The sequence below is a fragment of the Helicoverpa armigera genome, chromosome 9 (genome assembly GCF_030705265.1).
Source record: "Helicoverpa armigera isolate CAAS_96S chromosome 9, ASM3070526v1, whole genome shotgun sequence".
Lineage (NCBI taxonomy): Eukaryota > Metazoa > Arthropoda > Insecta > Lepidoptera > Noctuidae > Helicoverpa > Helicoverpa armigera.
The window spans coordinates 11,583,284-11,598,546 of record NC_087128.1 but is presented as its reverse complement, the minus strand read 5'-3'; the positions used below and the strand labels follow the sequence as shown (position 1 = coordinate 11,598,546).

General features: G+C 37.3%; 1 protein-coding gene across 5 annotated transcripts in view; it reads right to left on the bottom strand.

Moving 5' to 3' along the window:
• LOC110369723 (protein outspread) overlaps positions 1-15,263 on the bottom strand; it is a 252,489-nt gene that overhangs the window by 16,721 nt on the left and 220,505 nt on the right. For all 5 annotated transcript variants that reach the window (XM_064036195.1, XM_064036199.1, XM_064036196.1 and 2 more), the window contains exons 4-6: positions 11,939-12,127; positions 3,906-3,978; positions 3,457-3,621 (exon numbers count right to left, since the gene is read on the bottom strand). In XM_064036195.1, coding sequence (XP_063892265.1) covers positions 3,457-3,621; positions 3,906-3,978; positions 11,939-12,127 — 427 coding nt within the window. The remainder of the gene's footprint in view (positions 1-3,456; positions 3,622-3,905; positions 3,979-11,938; positions 12,128-15,263) is intronic.

Here is a 15,263-nt window from a genome sequence, read left to right as displayed (position 1 = left end):
AACGTTCTAGCATTTACTAAAGTCATATTCAGACGTATTATTTCATTACATCGTCATAGGTATTTCCTTGGGTATATAAAAAAATAACAATTAGTGGAATATCGTACTTAATTTCCGGCACTGCGCAAACCCATCTTCAAACAGAAAGCATTGACCATCTCTAGCCCAAGGCCAAACATTGATAGATCACTAAATAATAAATAAATAATAACCAAACCAATAACGGAATTTACAATTTCATAACCTAACATACAATAAAATAGTAATAATTTACGATGTTAACATTTAAGTTATCAGCCAGCGCATTTATAAATCAGCCGGTCCTACCTCTAAATATGGTTACAGCAATTTGTTTGTGGGACCAGTTATTTTGTAAATAACATACTTTGTAATATCTATGGAGTAAAGAAAGATGAGCGGAGATCCCATATGGTAGGTAGGTCAGGCGCCGTCTTCTAAGTCAAATACGAGACCGAATGATCAGTTATGTAGTAAACCAACAAGAAATTAGGGTTTTTTAAGTCATCTGTCAACGATTTTGGGTTTTAAAATGTATAGGCGGGCTTCAAAGAAAGCGTATAAGGGCGGAGGCTGTAACGTTTTTTGTCCCCCGAACACCCGCGGTTTGGAGATGCTCATTTCTTAAGAGATTATGACATGTCCGCTCGGCATTTAGTTCTCCATGTCACATGTTCAATATCTAATGTTTGCTTAAAAGGTGTGGTTTCGCTGGGAGCTACAGAAGACATTTTGCGTCATAGTGTGTGTATCTAGTAGCAATTTGCAGGCTCCTCGCGGCTTAGAACCTTGTTGACCCCTCATGTTACTTGTAATTGACATTTACTAGATACGTACAAAATAACATTATTAAGATTCTGACAGCAATGAATCATTGGTGTGTTCGGTTAGTAAAACCCGTAGGCACGGCACAGAAGGGCTCTTTATCAGAAAAACTACACTTTGAACATGAGAGAAATTGATTTTATTCTCTTGCTGAATATGACTGGTAAGATGTATGTGAAAGTCTAAAATTAGATTTAATTATAAATAATTTCTAGCAGTAATAAAGCAGCCTTGTAGCAAACCGAATGGCATTTAATAACGCTGCACATAAAAATAATAACGCTCGTAAACGTCCATTTCTTGAGTACGATAACAATCCCACACATTACGCATTACTTTCTCAGACAAGAAAATCTAAAGCAATTAATATAAATTACAAAGATACACCACAATGTGGCGGAGATACAGAAAATACGACGAAAACACCAACATTATGGCGCGGTGAAGTTTCTAAATAACATTATCACAATCTGTAATTAGAGGGCGCGCTTGACCGCCGTTAGATCAGTAATTAGGATCAGCGCAGACGCACGCACCGCTGCTAGGCTGCGTAGGCGCACCACACATAAATATGGGCGGGACTGCAACGATGAAGAGAAAAGCAGAGTGCTCACTGCCAGAGGCTGGAGACCAAATCAAGCCAAACGTATAAATTATGACGGTTTCGCAGCGGTTTCTAATTTATAAGGGTCACATACTGGTCAATGGTTGTGGTAGAAATCTCCAGCCTGGTATAGGAAAGTCAATATCTACATGTAGAAAAAGCATCATTCCCTTTTTAAATGTTGGGATGTTATATAATGTTAGTAAATTGCGATTAACATTTTATTTATCTCATTACCTACTTGGGATTTTTGTTCAAACAGGTCCTACTGCGCGTACCTGTATCGTCGGCCTTGCTCCTAGGTCGTGTTTAGTGTTGTTTATATTAGTTTCTAGCTCTGATATATTCTCATTGTGATTGCAATTGTTTGTGCAGTGGGCTGAATTTATTGACGTGTTAATTAACTTTTGGATATTAGAATATTTATATAATCTTGACACATTAATTATGTGAACGATTGGAACTTGATATACCATGCCAAGGATTCGCGTCGGTTAGGCATGTAGACGAATAAATTCGCCATTATTATTACACATGTTAGTTTATATTGAGGTGTCATGATGTTCCGATTTGAGACGTCCCAATTTTCAGGAGATCATTGACTCGTTCTGAGAATACTAATTTTATGGGACGTATCTGATCTCGTTAGCGAATTTGACATACATTCGATCGTGTCCCAGAAATTGACATGGGCTTAATAACCGTTCACGACGAAGATTGGATCCACAATTTGGTCTTTGAAGCTAAGAATTGTTGCTAAGAATATCGTAATTATCAGAGGTTAGAATCGAAACCTCTGCATCATTGTCAGCTAACTTGGCCAGCAAGTGGTCAGTCTTCAGGTCTTCCATCAACCAGGTAAGAGGCGACATCAATTTACTAAGTAACATATTCACGCCTGTCAGGTTGTCCGGCTCGGCTTCCGAGGGTATATTTATCGTAACGGTGCTAAATTTAATTGACGTAAAGCCCTCGTTCCGGGGCTGGGTGTGAATCATCGGCTTTTATGGGGAATGGTGCTAGATAAGAGGGACAGCGGTGGGCTAGAGAAATAGGGATGGCAGATAGACGACTTGATTGTGTGAGGACAATATATTTTTGTATCAGGGTGTAGGATTGGGGCCAAAGAAAACGAATTAAATGGACAATGTAATAGTTGATGAAGTGAGAAATTTTATGCAAGACTGCATATTGTAAGAAAAATATGTAATATATGAGGCAATAATATCTGCATCAGATGACGACGTTTCAGTTTCTGAACAATAAATGCGTGAATTTTTCGCAAGCCTTTCATTTTATTACGCCCTCCTTTCCGCTTCATCTCATGACATAAATCCCACCACTAAAAGGTTACACCATCTACTACATCTTACAGCTTTTAATTAGGTCTAACGCTCCGTCGCCGGGCCCGAGATTTATGGCCTAGGCCTGGACCTGACCGGGTCTGGTGGACCGCACCTGCTTAAGCATAAAACTGGTATTTAGTGACAGGTAACGGCAGCCCCACAATGGATGATTGCTATGTGTGGTCCGTAATTGTGGTGGAAAGTGGACATTTGTTATGTGGCTAAGTGGCATGGATTGGAGCTTATCTGTTGTTTATGTGAGGGTTTTCGGTGATGGATGGATAGACTTTCTAGCTGTTAGGTAAATAGTTTCGTTTGAGTAGCGTTGTTTTTTTGGGTTCTGAGTGCTAAGTTAGACTCGTGTCGGCTGTACAGACTTCATCATTTTCATTCGAATCGGTTGACTCTAAATAAATCATTATTTAATTTAGACGATTGCAAAATTATGCGTTAAGCTTTTGTATTTTATGAACGGGAAAAACAAGGAGTGTCAGATAAAAAGAGTATTAATTAACCCTATGGCGAGATTTACATTTGTTTGTTAAACAGGACATTTGTAGAAAACACGTAAACGGAGTTCTAGACACATATAGGCAACTCAATGTATGTAGGTACAAGATTAAGCCTGCCTTTCATATCCTGTATTATCTATAACTAGCTTACCTTTGGTGTCGATGGGAGTTGGCGCAGCTAGGCTGGGGATCTCAGGCTGCGGCGGCTGCACCCTGGGGCCCGGCCAGGTGGTGGTACCCCCGGAGCAGTAGCGGGGCCTGGTGGCCTGGCACCCGTCTGCTACGTCACGCAGAGTTGACGCGTCTGCTGAATATTCTGAGGAGGATGGTGGAGGTTTTAGTAAGACAATTATTGTGATAGAGGGTCAATGTTCTTATGTAGAAGTGAGATACGAGTGAGCACTGTAAAAATAATCAAACCATATACATATTATCCAAAAAATTGTTTAAACACAAAAAGATCCAAAATTGGCCCCAAACAATGCTTATGTATCTTATCGGGTTATTCAATACCACATTTCGAAGATTTCGAAGTCTGAATCTGAGCGAATTATCATTAATATTTAGCAGTTCCAGTGTTGAAGCTTAATTTGTACTCACTTCGAGTTGTTGAAGACTGCAGCAGACTTGCAGTCTGGCCCCCGGGAAATGTCGCATTCCTCTTATGTCGACCCTGTCGACAAAACGAAAATATTCTCATTAGTTATACTACCACTGCACTTTTAATTTACGTACACCTTATAACCAATGCCTATTGGCTATGTTTGTTCACAGTGTGCACCTTATCTACTAGTTTGTTCAATTTATTGTTGAAGTCTAAACAATGTAACCGGGTACTCTCAACAAAATTAAAATTCCTCACCACTCAATACTTATACCCTCATTCCTAACACGTATTTCACCAACTCAATGACTAATTACCAGTTTCCTCCAACAAGACAACATCGGCCAATTAGCCAAAGATTTCTAATCGACAACTGTATTGGCGTGCCTAGTTTTCCCAACCCCACCCATCCTTGGGAGGCGATGTGAAAACACCATAGCTTCATGGGTAAGATTCCCATCATTTAATTGTTCGAAAGCACATAGTTAGCGAACTGGTTATAGTGACCGATTTGAACGCAAATTGTCTCAACGAACGTTGTTTAGTTGTTTGTATTGAGGAAAATAATCATGAATGTGAAATTGTGTTATACTTGTTTGTGTTTGATGTTATTCAAGTAGACTTCGTAATTAGGCTCTGATAGATACGGTTCTGGGCTTGCATTATGAAGTTAGAGACTTGAAAATTTATTTATAAACAGAAGTGATTTGTTTATATTTTTGACTTTTGTGACGTAAATCAAACCTTTTCTGTTTCTGGACAGTATCTGAATGAATCAATATGCAAGGAGCCACATAAGTAACTTCAGAATTGCATAGTTATACAGCGCAAACTGTACAAAAGTTCCGGGAAACATAAGACAAATAATTATAATATGTATGCTTGCTTTAGTTAGTTAAACAACTAACCTATAATCCTATAACTACATAAATAATCTATATCATCTGATCCTCAATTGGACACAACTCGGAGACAATGGCAAGAATTCTTCGCTTTAACCATCTATATTTATCAAAGACGCAGCTTCAGGCGAAGAGCCGTCAGCGTGGCTAATAGTCCTCAATGGATTAATTGGCAAATTACGAAGAACTGGTCTCCGCAGCCAGTAATGGATTAAATGTATGCTAGCTTGTGTCCTGTGCCTTTGTCTGACAGAAAGTGAAGTTTTGTATTGTGTTTGACTTAAAATCTATAATTGACAAGATTGGTTGTTTCTTTGGAACCGTTTGATATATTATATAGAAATATTTTTATTAAACGAATTTATTGATTGTCTTTGTGTATAAAATAACCATATTTTTTAAAAGGGTGCTGAGGAAACGTAACTTTTGGGTGTCCATATTAATTAACGTTGCAGATATTTTCATCCATAAACAAATCAATTACACATATCGGCAAAGCTCAAACAAATTCAATTTGCAAATTTTCTGTGTAATTAAAACAACCCGTCAAGCATACACAACTGCATTTCTCTTTAAATTCTTGTCTAGCAAAAACTAGACTATAATAAGCTAGACTAGCAAAAAGTCTGAAATCTGACATCTGAAATAATTTATGGCAGTAAAAACGGTATGAATCATCTCAATAGCGAAATATGAAATTAATTATTTGGAATATAAAACAATAATGAAATGGTGTGCGCCGGCGCCGCTTGGCCCGTTAGCGTTGTTTTAGGCTGGTTACATACTTGCGACTAGACTAAAAAGTGTTAACACTGACCAGTAATATGGGGATAAAACATGAATGAATGAATGTCTAGAAACCCTTCTTTTCATTTAAGTCATTCATTTTGCATAGAGTTCAAAATTTACTAAGTTATTCAAAGTTAAATTGTAGCTAAAATTGAAGTTAGGGATTTCTTCAAAGTCGTAGTAACTGAATCTTGCCGCTAAACGTAATACGTAACAGTTCACATAATATTTTTAGGCTTTGCCTTCCTGAAAATTAGAGGCATACTTATCTCAAATTGACATTGAGTTGAAACTGGCCTCACTGTTGCAATACTAGGGCAATGACATTCATACATGTTCATCTCTAAATCGAGTAGAAAAAGTCGCAGCCCTGTACCAGACCTACCAGTTCAATGACCTAGCCAGATTTTATGAGAAGTCGTGATAAGGATACGTGGGAGCGGATATCTTGGGCGCACTGTACCCCTTATCGTAATGTGTAACAGATTGTGATCGTACTGTTAACAGCTATTAAACAATTAAGGAAGACATTCATCAAGTTTTTTTTTTATATATTATGGTAACTTCAATGTTTGATAGAATTGTTAAAAGATATATTTCGTTTTGTTTTTAAGATGGTTTTTATGACTTAATTAATGGAGTTAGCTTTAATTTATAATTAGGGAACTAATTGGATCAAGTATCGTTTTTATATGATTTGATGGTTCATTAATACAACCGTACAAATAATTATATTTCCGTGTATTTATAGTTATATTGTCAAATTACTGTTTTTTTAAACTTAGATTATAAAAACTATGTTCATAATATGGTGATGATAAAACATGTAGGATCGCTGCACCAATGTACTGTAGTCACTAGTAGGCGTTAAGACTAATATGGATATGACATAACAAGAACCAAGAGGTGGTAACCCAGATAAAACAAATCAATTAAGTTCACTCAACTGTCAAGAAAGGCTGCGTATTCTTATACTTAGACTACCCTCTGAAATATCACCTACAAAGTATATTACAGTTTTTTGCAACGTCATGTCGCCTTAAACTAAACCGACCACCAAAGATGACAACAATACGATAAACTTTTTATAAACTAACACCGTTTATTCCTGACACTGTCAAACTTAACACATCAAGATAGCGACACATACACTACTATACATCCATACACTAGTTATTTCGATGCTAGATTATCTACGTTAATCCAACCGGATCATGACTGTGTATCTCATATTTGTTAGTGAAGCCGCGGTTATTGACCTCCAGTATTGATAGTTCATTGTTATAGATATGTTTTTAATTGCCTGTATTTTGAACAACATGTTTAAACTTTTATTTTTAGAAAATTGACTCCCAAGAAGCTTGATCTAATATGAGAGTGTGAAAAAGGGTGGCGAAAAACAGTCCTAGGGATCATCAGGTCATTAATCTGGACGGGATATAAAAAAATAACTTTCAAAGGATAGTACAGTTATCCTTGTGAAGATTTACTCATCCTAAATTGGTTATTGCAATGTCACAATATTCAAAATGTATCAAAACAAAACACTACCGCCGACGCTCGAAGCTTCAAATAGCTAACTTTGGATGGACAAACTTATTCGACGGGAACTAACTAAATGCATATTTGGCAGTAAAAGGATTACTTACGTAGGTACGTATGTTATTTCATGTTGTAGTCTACGTATAAATTCCACGATAAATATAAACTGTACCACTTTGTAATTAACGTACGCCGCCATAACAATGGGGAGGTACCATCAAAATAATTTTACACGCTATCCATATTCAGTTATTATTTTATACTCTGGTAACAATTTAATTTGGTTGTAAAGTCATTGGTTGGGCTGTAAAATTATAAAGTTTTCTTTATTGTATTTTATGGGAACGATTTCTCCAATTAAATGGTATATCATAATTAACGTAGCATATGTCTGTTACGTCATATGGTTGAACTGGTTATGATATGACTAGCTTCTGCCGGCGGGTTTACCTGCGTCCAAAGAGAACTACTCTATGCACCGGGCTAAAAAATGACTAGGTGTAGCCTCATTCGATAAATGAACTGTCGCTATAACAGTTTTTTTTTAAACAAGTTAGCCGTTTGCTCATGAAGAAGTAACAAACACACACTCACAAACCTTTGCATTTACAATTAAGTACCTATAATGCCTTCCCGATTTCCGGAGTCCTTTTAAATTTTCAAAAAGTGTACTAGGTAGTACCTACTCACATCTCAGCTGCGACTACATGCTTCTTGTCGATTGTAGTCAGTATCTGTCTTTATCTTCCGTATATTAATAAAAAATACCAACTTAATTGACGACCAGTTCTATCAAGTTAAAGTTATGAGTTGCACACATTACATTTTAAATATTTCACATTACATTCAATAGAGAAGCGATCCTTATTTGGTATGCATTGGATTATGATTATATTTGTTGTAGTTGTCGTCAATGATTTAATTAAGCTCTATCTGATTTTCAAACTTTAGGTAGAAAAGATCGATTTAAATCGATATAACGGGATAAGGATCGGAAATATTATTTAAGAAAGTATTTTATAAATGATAAATACAATTCGAAATGATACATTGTTTAGGCAAGTCAAAAACACAAAAATCATCATGATACAAGGCACCATTTAACCACTCCCTACTAAGGAATTCTGATGATGGTGATGAACAAACTATCCAAGAACACATATCTCCATTATAAACTGCATGAAAACCCGCAGTTAGTACAATAAAAACTTAATAACTAAACTTACAATGTACTAATGAATACTGAAATTTAGACAAGGCATATAGCTATGAAGAAGTGCTGTAACAGAGTTGGTATCGTTCATCTGTACATGGTCTGTGACTCTGATTAATGCACATCACTTGATTTTGACAGACAGATGGCAAGAGGTGATATGTATATCAGTAACTAATATAATGTAGGTATGTTATATAGCTAGGTATATTAGGTAGTGTTGAAGTTAGATTTGTTAGCGTTGCGACAGTTACTTTGGGTTCTATGAACATTAATTAGCAAAGCTGTGTTCTAACACCAAAAGATGATAAAACCTTAAAAATATTTTTGGGAATTTTGAAAACAGCTTCATAGTCAAAATAGAGGAATTAAGTATAATTATTTCTGTGAAAAAGATTTTAGAGTATTGCAAAAATTACCATAGAAAATGTATGCAGAATATTTCAAAATAAATCAATTTAAAACCAGAAATTATGCAGACTTTAATGACAATGATTTAACGGCCACTTTTAAGATAATAACTTAATATCCTTTAATAGGTTTTATCCGCAGACGTCAAAGATTAAAACAAAACGGTTTAATTATGTGTAATTTTATAGTTCCTTTTAAAAACCAAGCTATATTTATAGCTTCAATTTTTGATTCACCCCACATCGGAAGCCACACAAAGTCGGCTAAACAAATCATAAAAGGCGACCCATTTCTCGAATTAGAACACCAGTTTCTCAAAAGCTCACAATCAACAGCAAATGAGTCACATGCGCGCGCGCACGTAACTTGATCCTGCGCTAATTACATTGCTCCATTTGATGGAAACTGGGCCAATCGCGCAGCTGCAGCCGACATCAAAGGAATCGATCGGAGATCAAGACCAATTGAAAAATTGGATGGAACATTTGCGCCTTTTTTCCAAAGTAGGTCTTGGATGACGTCATGGATTTTCTGGAATTTAGCTCCAGTGTAGTGGTGTAATTTTAAGGCAAGCCTCATGGTGTTTCGCAAAATTGCAACATTAAGAGCTTTCATTATTTCCAAGTGACTCATGGGCTCCAAGGAATTTAGCTGTCAAAATGCACAGTTACACGAGATTGAATTGATTAATTTTCACGTTTGCATTGGATGGGAAAAAACATAATTACAGCTGCCTATTATCGGGCTCACTTTAGAGGAATGGGTGAGTATTAACTAAGGGAAATGAGCGTTGGTGCACGATACCCAAGTTATGGTATCCTGCCATTAATTTTGCGTAGTTGTTATCTTTTTAAATTAACTTGTGACTTAGTTTATGTGCAGTGCTTGAGATTAGAAGGTGTGACTTTATTTTTCAAAGTCGTGCGATAAAAGTCTTACGCGGTGTCCTGCGTGAGCGACGAACGCGACGCGACGCGACGCTGCGAACGCGACGAACGCGATCAACTCAAAGAAATTCCCTACATGCGGCCTATGTGACAGTCTGCGGCGAGACGCGACGTAACGCGTACCTACTTGTTTTGAGGGCGACCAGACGCGACACCGCGAACTATTCAGAAGCGTTGATTGTTGTGGGACAAAAAAAACATTAATATTAAAGAAATCGTTTATTAGTACAAACAAGTTGGAAGATTGTTGCTGTCTGTACTTTAAATATGAACTTTCAAGCAAAATTGTAACACAACTTCTCCATGATTTGAGAAGTAATGACCAAAATCACGTAGGACATCTGTCGCGTATAGCATCGCGTCGCATTACGTCGCGTCGTGTTGCGTCGCGTCGCGTCGCGTTCGTCGCTCACGCAGGACACCGCGTTAGAGTAGCATAATTAAGAGGAGACCTCAACATTATTTTTATTTGCTTAGAAATAGTTGTTCCAACATCTTTGATAGAGACATATGTAGAAAAATATTACCTATACACGGTTGAGGAGTCCAAATAATCCAAATCTGTCTGAACACCCTCCAAAACTTTGTCAATGTCAATGACCTATCCATAATGATGAGTCTACCTTTATTCCTACCAGTCCTGACGCCAATACCTTGTCACCTACACGTGTAAAGATTGCACTGGTACCTGTCAACCTTCGGGCAGCCATTATTAAATCTCATTGTGAGGTATGTGGCAAAACAGGATCATTTGGAGCCAAGGCTGGCGAGAACCTGTCGCCATCGTCACGGTGAGGCCTCTTTGTCGGTGACCATAGGCGGAGCGGGGTCGGGTGTCCGAACATGTATTTATGGAGTTGGGAAATGCTTGTGTAATATTGACAGGAGCATTTTTGTTAGGCGGAAATGGGGACCCAAAATTGCCGAGTTTCTACGGGAGATAAAACATTGATTCATTGCTCAAGTATGTACGTTCAATGTGGAGAGGAAATACCATTCTAAAATCAATCCCAATGAAAATTAAAATGACCGGCCGCACTTTATAATTTGTGCCGTATTAAATCGACCACAGGGCCTATACCAACATCTTATTATAGGAAACACCGGGCCTATTAACATAGTCTATAAAATTGCGTCGGTTCATAACTTGCCCAACAATTTGCGCTTGCGCAGCTTTCGCTACAGGAAGCACACGTCTTATTACAGGTCGATTGGTGTTCGTTTAGAAAACATGCTGTTTTGGATCCCCTTCCACGTAAGGGAGGCGCCACACTGCTTCATGCGTTAAAGAAGGCTGTAAGTAAACTGCTTTGGAAGATTTCTAATAATGATGTTGTGGTTAAAATTGCAAAGTGGTTCTATAATATTGTCATGTAGGGTTTCGAAACTGAATTCATTTCAGCAGTTGAAAGGTTTCCCACCTGAATGTCTACCTACCTTATGCAAGTTTTACTGAATACAGAATTGAAATGCTGTGTCCTATGTTTTTACTAAGCCACTAAGAGTAGTTCACTAATAGCATGAAGTTGTTAAGTATATCTCCAATTTTAACTGCACACCAGTCTTCACCCACCCTATCCTACACACTCAATAAGCGATCAGCTACTCAACTACAGATAACGAGGAGGTGCGAACAGCCAGGTTATTGGAACTCCTGGCGCAGGAAGTCGACAATTACCACAGGCTTAACTGACGGTTCGCGCTTAGCCTTTGTATGAGCTTATAAGTACGTAATCGGCTGTTGACCTATGTTAAAAGGGCGGTAGTAATCAGCTGATTGCTGAGGTGTATCGGTTTTCAAAATTACTTGTGGTAAGTGTATTATTGGAATACTAGAATTAATGTTCGTGTAGTTTCTGAACTGATTGGCCTTAACTTATATCCAAGTACTTAGCTAATGTCATGAAAACTTACGTGTGTTCTGGCTTCATGTAGCTAGGCAACGTACGTAAACAACTTCACGTAGGTACGCAAACAACTTTAAGCCTTACCCACACAATGACTGTCGTTGATCGATACTACTTGTGTATGTATTTACTATCTACACTTAAATTCAAGCTATCTAAATCTCAGTTAAAATCTGCAAGAAAAGAGTACTTTCCCTCCAGTCGTTAGCATCAAAAATTCTTTATCATTATTTCGGCCTCCCAAATAAATGCCCAATGCCAAATATCCTATCAAGAACATCTTACACTATTAAAATAATTATTTCATCATCCTCTTACCTTACTCCTAGGATAAACGCTGAGGACATCCGACCACCACCGGGCCTCCTCTCTACAGGTGCCCTTGACGAAGGTGACTCTCTCAGGCGCGGTGATGGCCAGGCTATAGGCGTGCCCCGTCACGCTGTCCGCCTCGCTCACCTCCAGCACGGTCGTCATGTCGATGCTGGCTTGAGGGACTGTGTCTGGCTGTGGGAAGAAAGAGAGAACTGGTTAAAAAGGCATAAAATGTACTGTATAGGGAATGAATGAAAAAGTGAAAACATATACTGAATATTTAATATTGAGACAGTTTTAGATTTTTGAAGGTATATTTTAGTTTGGCAGTTGTAATAAAATTCAATTCTTTATTTGCAGGATAGGAGTGAGTTAACGAGATCATCATCATCTCCCAAACCCAGTAAGCGAGATATCGATAAATTTTAACCAGATCCGAGAAATAATTTCAAGTATGATGTAATCGTCCTGCATAATGAGGTAACTGATATCAGTGATACTACTAATTTAATATTAATTATATCCAGAGAAAAAACTATCACGTAAACACAAAAAAACTAATCTATCCTGATCCGCCAACTAAACAAGATCTTCATTCCTATCCCGACCCAACATTTTTAAACCACCAATAATTAATAGGAACATTAAGAAAACAGCTCCCGTTGCTAACATATAGGCTGGAAGTTAGGCCATTTCTCCCAGTCACATTACTAGGCCGATATCGTAGATTTCAGTCTGTTTAGTTCTAGCCACATATCTCATAAAGACTGCTGGCATTAGTTAGACGTGTAGTCGTTGTCATTTGTGGCGCTTACGACTTTTTGTAGTTTAATTAGTAGCGTGTTTTAATTGGTTTTGTTAGATGTACAGAGGTATGTGTAAAAGGAATTTTAAACGGTTTTCTCTACTGGTTTTGGTGTACAACAAATGCAACTGTTAAAAACTGGTGATGTTTTTGTTGTTTTTTTTATCCTATCTAACCCTATCTAACCTTCTCAACCAAGTAACCTGGGCAACACAATACCCCTTAGTAAGACTTCTACCCGTAACGACTGCCAAAGATGTTCAATGACAGCCGGGACCTACAGTTTAACGTGCCCTCCGAAACACAGACATTGGTGTCCAAAATACACTTAAAATTACATACAACCTTACAAAAGTTGGATTGGTTCAAGCCTGGCATGGAACCAGCTCACACACTTATACTTGAGAAGTTGGTTCTTCACCCACTAGGCCACCACGACTTAAAAACAAAAGATGTACGACGTCCATATTCAAATGACCAGCTCATCTGAATATTGTACCGCACTGCAGTAAGACGGTCATTCACAAGTCTAGGCAGCCTAGGCATTAGCATAGCCGCTAGGATAACCACTAGGTCATGCTATGATAAGTACTAAATTACAGACCTAGGCGATTAAACACGGTGAGGCAGGGTTCAAGGTTAGAAGGTAAGGTCTGTAGATCTCGATGCATAATTGGATCAGTTATTTTTTCTGAACTTGTAACTTGTACTAACAGTTTCCCGCATCTTGATAAAAAGTATATTCTGATTTAAACCGGTTCAGTAGTTTTGGCATAAAACGGGACAAAATAAGGGTTACTTTCGCATTTGTAATATTAGTAAAGATAGTTCTTATAGCATAAATTGGCTATATCTTTTAACTCTATGCATAACTATAATTTCAGCACAGTTAAAATGCATTTGAAAGACTATTTATTTACACAAAATTATTTTACAATTGCAGGACTAATGTTAATCTGTTAACTTTCCAAATTACATAACAGTTACTCGAATCTAAGATTGTGTTACACTTAATATAGTATTATCTCAGTCTACGAAACTATACATTAACTGTTAGATATTTGCTCGAAAGAGATACAGCATTTGTTGAGACTCAAATAAATAACGTTACAAAACTGATTAATGTACAGACATTGACAATAACATGGTTTAATTTGATTTATAGTATAACTTTCGCCGTCTCCGCAAAACGATTTGATTTGAGAGGTCGAATTGCGCGCGCGCACCAATCTGCGTTACGTCATAATAATCTTAGTTGCCATGGTTACGCTGTCTATTCAGTATCAACGTAACTGACCACCGACAATTTCATATACGTTGAAGCAGTAATTTGCAAAGACAAAAAAAAAACACATTTTGTGTAGTCAGAAAAAGCTACCGAGTGCAAGGTAGAAAGCAAGCAGTAGCATAGAAAGTTAGTTTATCAATTCAAACTTTTGATCCCAATAATAATTAGAAATATCAAAGACTACTTTGACGATCATTTTCATCTACCAAAAAACCACCTTCAATAATTCCCGCACCTTCGTAGTAATTTTCCCGTAATTCTGAAATACATACCGCAATAATTACATACCGGATTACCGCAAAAAAATTTTTCGTGGCATTCACTATATTATATGTTGCATTTCTGTTTGTTGGCCAAAAAAATCACAACAAATACGGAATATTCTTTAAAAAAGGAATAAAAAAATTTTCTTTGATTTTTTTCTAGAACATCTTTTATGAAACCCACTCACATAACATCTCACTGGGTTACAAACCTTCGACACAAAAATCCCTTTAGATCCCTTTAGGTCACTAGTTTTCCTAGTAACAAGAAACACTGATAAACTCACTTAGAATACCTCAAGTAATGGCCAGTTACCCAAAGCTAATCCCTCAGTTAAACCCAGTTACACTGCAGTAAGATAATTGAAACAACTGTAAACTAAGAAGCAATAATTTTTGACCAACTACACTCGCGTGCAGAAATATGTAGCTCATGAAATGAGTAACGTCAGTAATATCATTGTAACGGTTATGAAATTCTATTAATTGTAAGATCATACAATATTTGCATTAAGAGTATCACACTGCAAACTTTTAGACGGCCGATTGTTTGCTTCGGTTCATAAATTGATGTTGATGTCCTCCTAGCCGATTATCGTCTACGACGGCTGTTATCATTTACGGAGATCAGCAAACTGCGCAGGATATTTTATAGTGCACAAGCATTTGCGCAGACACAGGTGCACTCCCTATTTCTTCACTCTCATAACCCGATGGGCCGGCAATCTGACACGACCTGATCTCTCTCCGATTCATAACTTAGTATGAAGATGAATGGTAGTACGCACATTGCTAAGATCAGGTATCAGACCGACTGAACACTTTGATTGGGTCAATAAGTCGACCGACTGTTTGGTCTATAGTATGCAAGATACTCTTAATTTTCATTTCAACACGAATACTATGTTTATCTGGCTATTTAATTTCACAGTTATTTGTATAAAATTTTATGGGTTTACGTTTAAATGCTAA